Source organism: Wyeomyia smithii, chromosome 2, assembly GCF_029784165.1.
Source record: "Wyeomyia smithii strain HCP4-BCI-WySm-NY-G18 chromosome 2, ASM2978416v1, whole genome shotgun sequence".
In the NCBI taxonomy this organism is placed as follows: Eukaryota; Metazoa; Arthropoda; class Insecta; order Diptera; family Culicidae; genus Wyeomyia; species Wyeomyia smithii.
In genome coordinates this window covers 30,358,622-30,371,483 of record NC_073695.1, presented here as the reverse complement: position 1 = coordinate 30,371,483, position 12,862 = coordinate 30,358,622, and the positions used below count along the sequence as shown (strand labels likewise).

Genomic DNA, 12,862 nt, shown 5'->3' with positions numbered 1-12,862 from the left:
AGATCTCTTGAATTGATTCTTGGCGAATTTCATCATCTTCCTGCAGCAGAGAAAATTTCCCGTTTATTTGCTCTGGGCTATATTGTTTAATTAAGCTCTCCCAGATGGTCTTGAGGTACTATGTTGGCCTCGCAAGCCAGTCGTCGTAGCTTCGAAACTCGGCCCGGGAAAGACTGCTAGTGTCAGTAGGATCGTAGCGCTAGCTACGTAATTGTCCTGTACACTAAACAGTTGGCTGCGTCTATGTATAACAAACAGAAGGTCAAGTTCCGAAACGGAATGTTGCACCAAGGCTTTGCTATATTGTTTTATTATATCCACTACGCCTTATGCCTAAGTGGTACTGATGTATTTTATCGCTGATATCCCAATTTCCCTACAATTTTGCACAATAAAAAACTCAACAAATAGCTTGTTGCTTGATAGAGTATTTAGTAGTAAAGTACACAGTTTTTACGTTGAATAGTTAGGAAAAATGAAAATGTCATAATTATTACTGTAAAAAGAGCTAGGTACTTACAATCAGAAGTTAATATCCATCTAAAACAAAAAAAAAATGGATGTTTAAAATTCCAAAAGTCAAGGTTGGTTCATTCAATGTATACATTAATATCCTTCCAGATCGTTGCCCTGACAGTGCTTGTGCTGTCTCTTGTTTCTGCTCTACCGGCCGTCCAGGACGAGTCTCTGATTAGCGATCCGGTTGCTGCCATTGAAGGAGTGGAAGTTATCAACCCGCAAGACCCACAGGCTTTCTTCAAGCTGCGAAAATTGAAGCGGTTGTTATTCTTCGGTTAGGTCAACCAGGAGCAGCTTAACGTAATATTATCACGCCAGTATTAATGATAAATTGTTTTGTCGTCGACTGAAGAGTTTGTGGCTTTACGCCGTGCACCGATTTTAAATATAAGAAACCAGAATAATAAGAAAATTTACTATTTTCTTCAAGTAAACATACGTTACCATTTTCTCATGGAAATTTACAGTACAATAAAAACTGCATTGTAGAACACAACCAGCATTAGAAAACCTGTTTTACTTTTATAACAATAACTTTTTTCCCATTCATCATTAATATTTCTCGTTTTGTCTTATTTAAATTACTTTTCGATTTCCTATCATGCGACCAAACTGAATCAAGCGCCAAATACATTATTTCGAGTAATCGGCGTTCAAAGTTTAACCTTCCCGTATGGTTTTTGCAAGCTGCTAGAGATATTTTGTCATAATACCATTATGAACTATTAAAATGATTTCGTTTTTTCATGAAAAATAGATTGTTTATTCTCACATCCACTGGTGTTAAAAACTACATTTTTAAAAAAATGGCGGTTGGTTTGGTCTGGTCGCCAGACCGAGCCAAGCGCCAAAAACATTATTTCGAGTAATCGGTGTTCAAAGTTTAACCACCCCGTATGTTTCCTGCAAGCTGCTATACACTGGATTCTTTTTTTACGCGATTGTCTTCAACGTAATTTTATTTTACACGATTTTTTCCACACGTGACGGATAATTTTATCAAAACGACGTGATCTTTTTGACGTAGGACTACGTCTAACCGCACTATATCGAGATACATTCTGCGGAAACTAAAACCAAGGTGTAACGTTGTAATGAAAGATTACAAACGGTAATGCTGATGTAACCACATGATGGATTACAATAATCAATATGTCGTTGGATTGATAAAATTATGGATAATTTTGTGATTTCTCAGTTATCATTATCATTTCATTGTTTAACAGTAAAAATTGAATAAAAGTTTCAAGGTCGAATTTTCACGAACAATGTACCAATCACATGCGAGCACCCCTGGCACAGACTTCATGAATAGACACCAATTGTCTGCTGTGATATCCTGTATAGCAGTGGCAAAAAAATTTGACAGAATCTCCCCGTCCCAATAGGTTAACTAACGTTTGCTTCTATGAGCCTAGACTATATTGATGTCTTGAAGGTGAAGCTTTTTCGGAAAGTTCGTAACCACCTCCACTATCAGACAGTTTTACGTTCTGCTCTTAGAATGTTATTAAAACTGATGTCTTGATGGAAAACATGCTGGCACAAGCAACAGTACTGCACCGAGCAATGTATGAATACTGGTCACTCGTCGTCTATCAGTGCAGTAGAACTCGATATTCATTTGTGTGCAACCAAGCCAAGTGAAGACTACATTGCCGTTGTCGACGCATAGTGGGGCGTGTTGGGTTAACGCGTAGGTATCGTTTTGCGATCTGGAACACAATCGAATTGCCGTTTGAATTGTCTTCTTCTTCTACTTGTTTCGTATATGTAGTAGCAAATATCAGAATTAAATATGATTATTCGGGTGCCGCAAAATACACTGCGCTACCGGGGACAACAAAATTCTGTACGTGTCGGTAGAGGCAGATAGCAGGGTATATAAATTATATACCCTGCTATCTGCCTCTATTATATAAATAACAGATAAAATGTGTTGTTTATTTTTGAACTCTACACTCTGTTTTTCTCATGTCCATTTTGAATTTTCTGTGAATATACATTTTTGTTCAAAAACTGTAATTTTTTATCGTTATTTTTTCCACGAACTTGTAACTGCAGGAAAATTTTATAACATCTTTGCCGCTTGGTGATCGGAGAGTGAGCCATCTTTCACAAGACAAATAAATATTGTTTAATTTCTACTAAATCGTACTCAATTTAGGTCTGTACAGAAGCTTGCCCTTTCGCGTATTGAAAGAAAATTGACAGTATTAGAATGAAAGGTATTCATCAATGTTGAAGAGAATATTTTTTCTTCTAGAATAGAGTGCTGCAAATAAATAATCAAAATACAGACCCCGTTCGATTTTGCCAAACACGACATGGCAGAATTTGCCAAAAATGAACGGTTTTCATGACGTTTTTTCATAGATATTTTCACCAATGAACTAGTTTTAGTTCCAAGTCGTTTGAGGTGTCGCTTGATGAATTGAGGCTGATGACCTAGATACTTGATATTACTACCCGAGTAATTAGAGGCTTTGTACAGCTTAGATCATGATCATTATACATATCACCGGCACAAGTTCCGGTCATGTTCCAGGAACCGTTTTACCGACTTCGGTCATTCGCTTCGGCAACATAAAGAACCAAAATACATTTCTTTTGGAGGATGTTGAGCTTAAATTGGTTGAAATAAACAAGAAGACTAAGAAATGTGTTTAGACATAATCGCTCGTTTTGGCACATCTGTGCCAAAATCGAACCGTGCCAAAAGTAAAACGAGCTCAAATCAAACAGAGCCTCAAAGGGAAATTTAAAACTATTGTAGTCCTACGTCAACTATGCGGTCGTATCCCAGATACCACCCTCCTACTATTTTACACGAATTGTTGAAAATTACGCGACTTTTTTACGGGATTCTTTTTTCGCGAGGACGCATCAATCGCGTTAAAAAAAAAAGAATACAGTGTAATGTCATAATGAGCTGTTCAAATTTCGTTTCTTCATTAAAGATAGATTATTCATTCTCACATCAACTGGTGTTAATAACTCATTTTTTGAAAAAAATGGCGCTTGGTTCGGTTTGGTTACACGCCGACCATATGTCATTGAAATTTCTGTTTTAGTAAAAAAAGAGATTTTAACTCTTGAACTGTCAAACTTTACCTCCAACCCCTTTCACTGATTTCATTTTTTGAACTCATAGACATATTGTGCTTCTCTATCATCTTCTCGAAGAAACCGTTCTATGATTTACTTTATATTACACTTTTAATCTACCTACTTCTCTTTTTAATTGTATCACTTTCACTTTTCACGATATGCAAAAACGTATTTCGGCGCCTACTTGAAGCCTTAGGGGAACTGTTCTACTGTTCTACTGAACGCTATTCGAATAATGCAATTCGAAATAGTTTACCGGATTTTCGGACACTGCAAACTTTGCCATCCATTCGATTTGACTTCAATCGATTCTTACTTTTATTATAAACGTGGTTTGTTTCGCATTACACTAATAATACTTACTTGAATTAGGATTCTAACTCAAATTACACGGTGCGTTTATTTGTAAAATAAGAGAAAACACATTATCAAGCTCCCTAGATTGACTAGATTGTGACCCTCCGCTCAAGACTCAAACTGCGACGATCTACACAATGGATTTTTTCCGATCACTTTTGCAAAGCGCAAAATATGTAGCACTAAGTAATGTGAAAACGTTCATTCCAAACGCTCCCCCAACCGCACCCACCACATTTGGTAACGGGTACACCTGCCAGGGACGATCCCAATCGAGTGGAGCCACCACCGAGGCACCCCAAGCTCCTAGAATCACACCAACGCAATTGTTTTTGAGCAGAGTTAGATAGGAATTACTGATCGGCGTGCGTAATTCAAATGTTTCCGAGAACAAAAGCTGCATGGTTTCCGAATGACCAATGAATAGAACTATGGGGAAGATCGTCAACACAGTTAAAGTAACTGCTAGGGCAGTAGTTTCTTCGTGTTGATCTAGAGGGGCTCCCAAAATCAAGCAAATAAAACCGTAAAAGAGCACCGATAGAACCATCAGGAAAGCAAATCCGCCAACTTCCTTCAAAGGTGAAACACGCTTTGATTGGTACTTGCCACCTGCAGCTTTTGTCGATTGTTGACTATTTGTCACATTTGAAACTCCCTCCAGCTGTAGAACCTTCCGAACATACTGATGTTTGAGCAGCTCCATACCAGGCAGCAGCATAACAACGTACGATGACCAACATTTTCCAACATCGTACAATTTATCCGAATGTATCAAGTACGAAAAGAAGGTGGCATTTAAAGCAATTGATAGTATGCTTACGTTGATGTACAGCTTGGTGGTAGGTGAAAATTTGCTCCTTGATTTCGGTGGCATAGTCACTGAAAACGAAGTAAAGCGAAAGTTTAGATTAATGACCAAAAACATAAGTTGTATTTACCTTTTGCAATATTGTATACTTTAAAAGTAATTGAGTAAAGGAAGCCACAAGTTTGTTATCAGAATCGCTGAATGTTTTGACTCAAATGACATTTCATCACTCCGATAACAGCTGATTTCGTGGTGAATGTGGTGAGATTCGCTCTCGGTTGAACTAATGAGAGAACCCGCACTCATGTTGTCACTTGAAGCAAATGTCAAAATGTTCACTGAATAAGATTGTTTTGGTTGTGTGGTGCGAGAAAAGTTGGAAATTTGTCGTAATAATCACAGTAATTTCGAGTACATTTGTGTAAAAAGTAGTCTAAGTGTTTTATAATGTGTTGAGAACAAACAATTATTAGTTTGCGTACATTTTTTGCAAGGTAAGAGGTTAAAAACGATAGTTCTAGTTTTTGCTTTTGCAATGACAAATGCGTAAGCTAAGGTAGATGTTGCTATTCATGTTTCTTACACCGAAAATCAATGATTATTATTATTTTTCTTGATAGTTAAAAAATAAATATTCAAATCGTAACTCATTTATCGTTTTTAGCAGCCTATTGACACCGAATCATCATGATTTACCTAACTGGTCAAAATTTGACATCAAAGGAGATTATCCAGAACATTTTCTCGCCCATCGTTGGAGCTATAATCTCTACCCAAGGAGATGAGTTATGCCAAAAGAACAACCTTTCTTTTGTGGAGATGCTACAGCCGTTTTTACGGCTGTCATCTGACGGTAAATACCTAAAAAGCTGTAGAATGTTAAAAAAAACTCTTATTCGTTTTTCTTTCTCATTTTAGCTCATTTCCGAGATACCGCTGGTACTAGTGTATCGATAAAAGGTCTTCGCATAAACGTAATTGACGTTAACTGGAGACCACCACAAACGATCTTGGCCAAGAAAATGCTCAACGAATCGGTCACCAGCGCTGCCGGCGAAAAACTGAAGGCCGTCAAGCTTGAAGATGGAGCCTTTGTGGACATTCCTGTTTCGGAACCTTGGTTCGAGCAGTGGCGCGAAACGTTTTTAACCGTACAGTTCCCTTCGGATCACGAGTTCACTAGACATTTGCTGTGCTCGTTAATTGTGGTTTCCAGCATCGATGTGAATCCTTTGGAAGTTGCCGGACAGCTGACGAAGAAGATTCAAATGATGCAAAATATCACTCCTCCCCGTTTGCCTAAATGGTTTTCGACAGATTCCCTGAATTGCTATGTGATGCTGCATGATGGATGCTCCGGGGACATTGGAAAGTTAGTGGACTGATTTCACAACAGTTTCAAATAACAATTCTATATCGAACATTTTAGAGCTCAGCAAGCGTTTGAGGGTCTCAAATCAACTTACGGCGATCACAAGTGTTTCTTGGTGCAGATAAATTCACACCAGGGTCCTCCAATGGAATGTCCCGACCCATGGCTGCGCTATTTGAAGAAACATCAGCGAACGGAACCCACCGCTGCAGAAATCGATAGTGCACCAAAAACGCCACAAGATATGAGTTCAGTTACTTCTATGCCATCGACCCTGCTAACAGCGTCCATTACACCGGGTGGTAGCAGTACGACTTCAGACACGCTTTCAGCTTCTTTAGTTACAACCGGAGAAGTAATCGCACACCCTCTCAGTCCGGTGCAGGAGACTGGGATAGAAATTCAGGAAACTTCAAGTCTAACTTCCAGTATAGACAGTTTGTCCCAGCAAACGATAAATCCCAACGTTTGGACTGTGGAAAGCGATGTCGATATTGCGCATGGAACATTTCTTACAGCTGGAGATCTGGAAAATTTGAAGCACTTTGTGCAAGATTTCGCAGTTCGCGCTTTGATTCCATACGTGGAAAAATTGGTGGGAATATTGAATGATTCAATTTCCAACAAAAAGGGAGTTAGCCGTTCACTGCTGAGCGCCACTAAGCGATGGTTTGTGACGAATAAACCTGGCAGTAACACTAACCAAAATGCGGTTGTCTACACCAATGAGTCGACCGAGCTTCAAACTCGAAAACTAGGAGATCTGTACTTTATGTTTGGACACTATGCTCTTGCTTTTCAGTCATATCATCAAGCAAAGCGAGATTTCAACGCCGATTCAGCCTGGCAGTACTATGCGGGAGCTCTGGAAATGGCTGCTTTGGCAGCCTTTATGCAAGGTACTGCAAATCGAAAAACCTACGACTACATGGAGGAAGCTATCGTTACGTACCTTAATAGCTGCAAGATGCCTCAGTTTGCTACCCGCGCTACGCTGCTTTCACTTGAATGTCTCAAAATGGCTAAACTTTATAATGAAGCTGCTAAACAATTAATTCGTATGACTAGTGAAGATTCCGATCTTCGTTCAGCTTTGCTGCTTGAACAGGCCGCGTATTGTTACTTATTGGCCACGCCCCCACAGTATAGGAAATATGCGTTCCACTCTGTACTCGCAGGTCATCGTTTTTCTAAATCTGGCCAGCGAAAGCATTCTTTTCGAACTTACAAACAAGCTTATCAAGTGTTCGAAAACCGAGGCTGGAGCTTGGCGGAAGATCACATCCAGTACACCATCGGCAGGCAAGCAATTAATCTGAAAAAGTTAGATGAAGCTAGCAACTGTCTGTCCCATTTACTAAGACCTTCCAGCTTGCAAAGCGCAGCCCAGCAAGCGTTTTTTCTTAAAGATTTTCTGGCAACACAAAAAGCAATACTCTGCAAGGGTGAGCCGAGCGACATTCTGACTATTTTACTTCCGAAAATCGTTCAAACATCGGTTAGAGTTCTAGTAACATCGCAACCCCCGGTCGCAAATCCGTTGTTCATTCCGGCCACTAACCTAACTATTGCATCTAGTTTAACGGAGGAAAACGTTTGGAACAAGATGGAGGAAATGTTAGTTCAATGTGCTTCAAAGAAATCGGTCATGATTTTCAAACCGAGCAGAGCGTTGTTCACGCAGGAATCCCCCACAGTAGACAATCCCCGCGCTGTGCATGGTGAACCAATAGAGCTTGCATTCAATTTGGAAAATACGATCAAATCACCCATCACGTTCGGAGATATAAACGTGCTGTGGGAGTTCCGCAAGGACGGCCAGGATATTTTTTCGAACAAGCCTTTATTTTTGGGAGAAATAAGCTCTGAACAGCGTAAGGAGATAGACAATGTCGTTACGACGACATCCGTCAGTTCAGTTCAATTCGGAGAGCATGAAGTTAAAACTATTTCCCTCAAGCTGATCCCTAGGAGCACAGGACAGCTACGAATTTTGGGAGTTATTGGAAAGATTTCATCCAATGCAACCGGTGTTACAGATGCTCCAAATATTTGGGGAAAACAACTGTTTGAAACTGCCTCTATACGTTCGACTGCCAAGGATAACCGTGCCGCTCAATTTGACCGGAAGCTTGAAATAGAAGTACTTCCTCCTGCTCCAGCTCTGCATGTCAGCTTCTCGCAAACTCCAATGGAAATTTTAGCCGGAGAAGTAATTCCGATCAAAATCAATATGACCAATACGGGTGTCAGTGTGCTCAACGATATCTACATCTGTATCGAGAACCCACGGTACGTGTTAGTCAATCCAGAGGAGTGCGAAATTCCGCTTTCAGTGTTAAGGGATTTGCGTAATTTGAGCAATGAAAATCTCGGTAAAGAGAAAGAAGCACGAAAGCAGTATGTTTTCAGAGCTTTCAAAGAGTCCGAAGGTAACAGCATCCATCCGAAGGAAACGAAGGTCAGTACCATTTGGCTGCAGGCACCATACGCGAAGGGTCAGAAGAATGTCAAGCTGTTGATTTTTTACGGTCTACCCGCGGATTATCCAAAATTAAAGTAAATATTCTGTGTGTGGTTTTGCGATAAATCTTCATTAATTTCGATTTCTCTTGAAGGCACCGTCTCGTGCGGCACACTTGGAGTTTCAATGTAAACGAATCGTTACTGGTAGATGCGAATTGCAATATTAGTAATCCGGCCACCAATGAGTTGGGAATCGATTTAAATGTAAAAAATCTGAATCAGGTCCATCATCCGCTAATGACCGATATCACCGTTAATGAAATCGTACTCTACTGCTCCAGCTATCAATTGAATCCACGTAAAATTATTTGTAAGTAATAGATACGTAGTGCCTGTAGTTTAGCTGCATAATGAAAATTGTTTCAGATATCAAAAATCCCGGTTATCAGAAGCACTTCGTCGAGAACGTGGGGCTGAAAACGAACGAAACGCTCAGCTTACGTTGTAACTTGCAGAAACGTTCGGACGAAGTTAAGTTCGGAGGAAACATTCGAGAGTACATAAGTGACAAACTGTCCACTATTTCCATTCGAGCTCCCAGTGAAGATATGATCCAATGTTTGCCGAACTTCCATTCCACTGGAAGTTTTCTGATGAAAAACGAAACCAAATATATTCGCGTCTATGAGAGCACGAACAACGAAGAGTTTAATCAGATCATTTCGAACTTGGATCGCCACATGACGATAAGTGTGAACTGGAGTGCCCACATAAATGACAACGGATCATCTCGCTTAGCCTATGGGCAGCATTTTGTGCAATTGAGAAATTTATACGATCCGTAAGTATTTTACTTATTTTTCTGACAGTGAGCTGAAACATATTTTTTTTACAGAGTATTTTGTCCCCCTTCCGAGCGGCATCAGCAAGTTATATTTACCCACAACGAAGTCATATACAGTATCTTCGATGATCTGGAACAAGTTATACCTAAGCAGGATCCTGAAATGGATGACGGTTGGGGTATCAATAACAAGTATGTACTAATGTCTTGTTTATAAGTAAGTGATGTTGAGTTTTTTGCGTATAGTTTCGTTGCACAGCGATGTTTTCTGGAGGAGATCGGACACCCAATGGAACAAGTGACAAATGTGTAAAATCTACACTCATTCCCATCCGCTCGTCTTTGTGATTTTTTATTTATATCAAATTGGTGTAAGCTTACAACTTTTCATTCCCAAAGCTTTCTTACATTCCGAAAGACCCCTCGTTGTGTTTTAATCAGATTTCTGTTCTCTGATCTTCGATGAGTTTTCTGGACGTGGGCCTACATCTAATTGTATAGGTGTAAAATTAAATGTTTCTTGCATTTCATGACACAATTTATAACATATCGTGTATTTAGCTTTCTGGAATGCTAATGACAAGGCATTACCCATTATGTTGGACTGAAAATTGATAATTTTGCACACAATTAACCAATCGCATGTAAACTAAGGGATCACCCCTATATTTGGAATAGACCTAGGAAATCTAACCAGTTGTTTTAGTGCACGTGGCCGCCGCTTCCGACGGCGGGTCGGCGGCCGGCTCGGGCTGCGGGAGCAGTGTCGGGCTTAGGGGCCGCCACAGTCCCTTGCCCTTGATTATGCGGCAGAGCCGCATCAGGTATGACATCTATGGGTACGAGAATACGAATACCTATGGGTATGGGCATACGAAGTGGTAGATTGTCTAGGGATGGTGAGGTTTGGAGACTAGGCCGTCGATTACAAAACTTTCAGCCTTTTATGATTCAGCCTTTCGTATATGATACATTCTTTTCAGCCTTTCGTGTTTCAGCTTTTTGAGTTTCAGCCTTCCGTTACTAACCCCATAATAACCTATCATAATGGCTACCATTATCTATACCAAAACCGATAAGAACCTGAAAAAGTTTTAAAAACTACTTAGATTTACTCAATTTTATTTCCAGCTTCGAAACAATCCACTTTAAAATTGAATAACATTTTTCAATCCATTGGATTTTTTAATAATCCATAATAGCCATTAGAACTGTATAAAACAGGTGGACTTAATATGATGACTGTTATTAAAACATTTGATTGTTGGAATCAATTTTATTCCCTGTATTTCAACATTAATCTTGACGTGCCCCTTGGTCACACTTTGGGCTGTGAACCATTTAAAGAATCGTATCAAATTTTTTAACTGTTGGCGAGGTATTTATTATTCATCGTATGACAAAACTTTTAAATGCACCAAAAATTTCTTACTGTTTCAATTGCTTATCAACCAGTTGACCTCTTCGGGCCAAACCCCTTTTGTGGAACTCTCTTGCAGAATCCATCTCCTGCCAGGTTTGATAAATGCTTCTCTCTCCCTCAACATTTTGCATCATCGATTTGACAATCCCAGCAGCTGTAATCTTTGTACGAAACAGGACTGATTACAGAGTGAAAATCGGCAGAAAAAAATTCACCTTTTGCGATTTCGGTTGCCCGCGTAGAGTTCTTCGCCCCCGTTTGCTTCGAGTTTCGATTAGTGCTTAGTTATCGGTGCTACTCGTGTATTAATTTTGCAAAGATGCCGACAATGATGGAACGAGCTGACAGCGAAGACCCGTTCGAGGTTAGTGAATTTGTCCGTTTTGGACTACGGTTTGGAGTAACCACGGCGTTGCATCCGTTCGAATACGCCAAGGTGTTGATGCAGGTAAGACGATGGAGGAACACAAAGTTATCAATATTTCACACAACATTATATCGACCGTTCTAGATTGGATTTGAGCCAATTCCGGCAGTGCCTGGTAGAACATTGTTTGGCAAACCCACTTTAGTTCTCCCGAACGTTTTCCAGTATGGTAAGTTTGATAAAATAATTAACTAACTCCTCCCTGGCATGAGATATTTTCCAGCGGCACATATTAAACATGTTGACGGTTTCTATGGCTGTTTCCGTGGGCTGAGTGCTAAAATCATAGGCAATTGGCTGAGTGCACATTACAGTGAGAAAATTGCGGATAATCTAGGTCTGGAGGAAGTCAAGCCTCCAGTATCAAAAGGTAAAAGCAAGAACGATGAAAGCTCCGCGGAACAGAATGACCAAGATGTTGATGAGAATTTTAAGAAACAGCTTAAGCGCAACCTGGTTGTGCACACTGCCGGCGTTGTTATTTCGCAACCTTTCCATGTTATTTCGATTCGTATGATGGCTCAATTTGTGGGTCGTGAAAAAATTTATTCCGGTTTGTGGCAGTCGATCAGAGAAATCTGGTCCCAGGATGGTTTGTTTGGTTTCTTTGCCGGTTTTGTGCCCCGTTTGCTCTGTGACATTGGCTGTTTAATCATATCGAGCTCGGCCACTTACTTGGTTAGTAAGTACCTGATCCGGGAGCAAGAGGGACGGGTCTACTTTGCAACGCTGTCCCAATTCTTTGCGTCCAGCATGTTCTATCCCTATCATGTTGTTTCGACCTGCATGATTGTTAACGGAACAAGGTGAGTTGCGCTTTTTTTGGGTTGCTGTTGAATTTGTTATATTAGATGCTTTGTTCGTTGTAGACTAAAGGCTGGTAACTTACCGAACATGGAACCGTATCTCAATTGGCGCGATTGCTATGGAAAATTGAAGGCAGCCGGAAACCACAAACGAGGAAGTTCATTGTTTTTCAGGTCAGTGACAGTATTCCGATTATTTCATCTTCGAATACAATTTTGTAATTGCTTTTTATTAGATACTCCTCACGCCCATTAAAGTCAACGTTGAGTGGCGCGTATGTCCCATATCCGGAATTGAAGAAGTATTAGAGAGAAAGAGGGGGAATTTAAGCAGACTGCCCAAAAGAACAGTTCTTATAAGTCAACGAATTGCCAATGGGCAGTGAAAACTTTTCCGGGAGAGCGTTCGGATTCCACATAAACTCTTCGTTTTAACCATTGTTGTTCTTATAGCATTTTCACTCGTTACAACCATAAAACATGCATCGTTCGAAGCAAAGAACAATTAGCACATGCAGAATAATTAACTTCGATTGACCTTCTTCGTGTGCGCGTAAAAAAAATCAATGCATCTAATACGACAAGACACGATAACGGAGTGGATTGCATTTTGATTCAAGATTTTGATAATTAATACACCCTTTTTTGCTCGAAATAATTGTATACAGTTTTGTGATCAGTCTCTGCATTTGTCGGTTGTAAATAATAAAAAAAAATTAAAAATTC

General features: G+C 39.9%; 3 protein-coding genes across 3 annotated transcripts; 2 read left to right on the top strand and 1 right to left on the bottom strand.

Annotated features, from left to right (window-relative positions):
- Positions 1-3,919: 3,919 nt before the first annotated feature.
- On the bottom strand, positions 3,920-5,048 carry LOC129723045 (uncharacterized). Its single transcript, XM_055676990.1, has 2 exons — positions 4,929-5,048; positions 3,920-4,869 (listed from the first exon to the last, which is right to left on the bottom strand). The coding sequence occupies exon 2, from the start codon at positions 4,862-4,864 to the stop codon at positions 4,118-4,120; it is 747 nt and encodes a 248-aa protein (XP_055532965.1). The 5' UTR covers positions 4,865-4,869; positions 4,929-5,048; the 3' UTR covers positions 3,920-4,117.
- An 82-nt stretch (positions 5,049-5,130) lies between these two features.
- LOC129722662 (trafficking protein particle complex subunit 8) lies at positions 5,131-9,863 on the top strand. Its single transcript, XM_055676282.1, has 8 exons — positions 5,131-5,292; positions 5,463-5,651; positions 5,717-6,170; positions 6,228-8,729; positions 8,789-9,006; positions 9,063-9,477; positions 9,532-9,672; positions 9,727-9,863. The coding sequence occupies exons 2-8, from the start codon at positions 5,486-5,488 to the stop codon at positions 9,791-9,793; spliced, it is 3,963 nt and encodes a 1,320-aa protein (XP_055532257.1). The 5' UTR covers positions 5,131-5,292; positions 5,463-5,485; the 3' UTR covers positions 9,794-9,863.
- A 1,140-nt stretch (positions 9,864-11,003) lies between these two features.
- LOC129722664 (mitochondrial carrier homolog 2) lies at positions 11,004-12,862 on the top strand. The gene is made up of 5 exons (XM_055676284.1): positions 11,004-11,351; positions 11,415-11,499; positions 11,554-12,136; positions 12,200-12,310; positions 12,373-12,862. The coding sequence occupies exons 1-5, from the start codon at positions 11,223-11,225 to the stop codon at positions 12,443-12,445; spliced, it is 981 nt and encodes a 326-aa protein (XP_055532259.1). The 5' UTR covers positions 11,004-11,222; the 3' UTR covers positions 12,446-12,862.

Bases quoted from the DNA above. Each gene is read 5' to 3' on its own strand.
- LOC129723045 (XM_055676990.1), bottom strand. From the start codon at position 4,864: ATGCCACCGAAATCAAGGAGCAAATTTTCACCTACCACCAAGCTGTAC.
- LOC129722662 (XM_055676282.1), top strand. From the start codon at position 5,486: ATGATTTACCTAACTGGTCAAAATTTGACATCAAAGGAGATTATCCAG. The intron at 6,171-6,227 runs GTTAGTGGACTG...CGAACATTTTAG, and splicing joins TGCTCCGGGGACATTGGAAA to AGCTCAGCAAGCGTTTGAGG. The intron at 8,730-8,788 runs GTAAATATTCTG...TTTCTCTTGAAG, and splicing joins GCGGATTATCCAAAATTAAA to GCACCGTCTCGTGCGGCACA.
- LOC129722664 (XM_055676284.1), top strand. From the start codon at position 11,223: ATGCCGACAATGATGGAACGAGCTGACAGCGAAGACCCGTTCGAGGTT. The intron at 11,352-11,414 runs GTAAGACGATGG...CGACCGTTCTAG, and splicing joins ACGCCAAGGTGTTGATGCAG to ATTGGATTTGAGCCAATTCC. The intron at 12,311-12,372 runs GTCAGTGACAGT...GCTTTTTATTAG, and splicing joins GGAAGTTCATTGTTTTTCAG to ATACTCCTCACGCCCATTAA.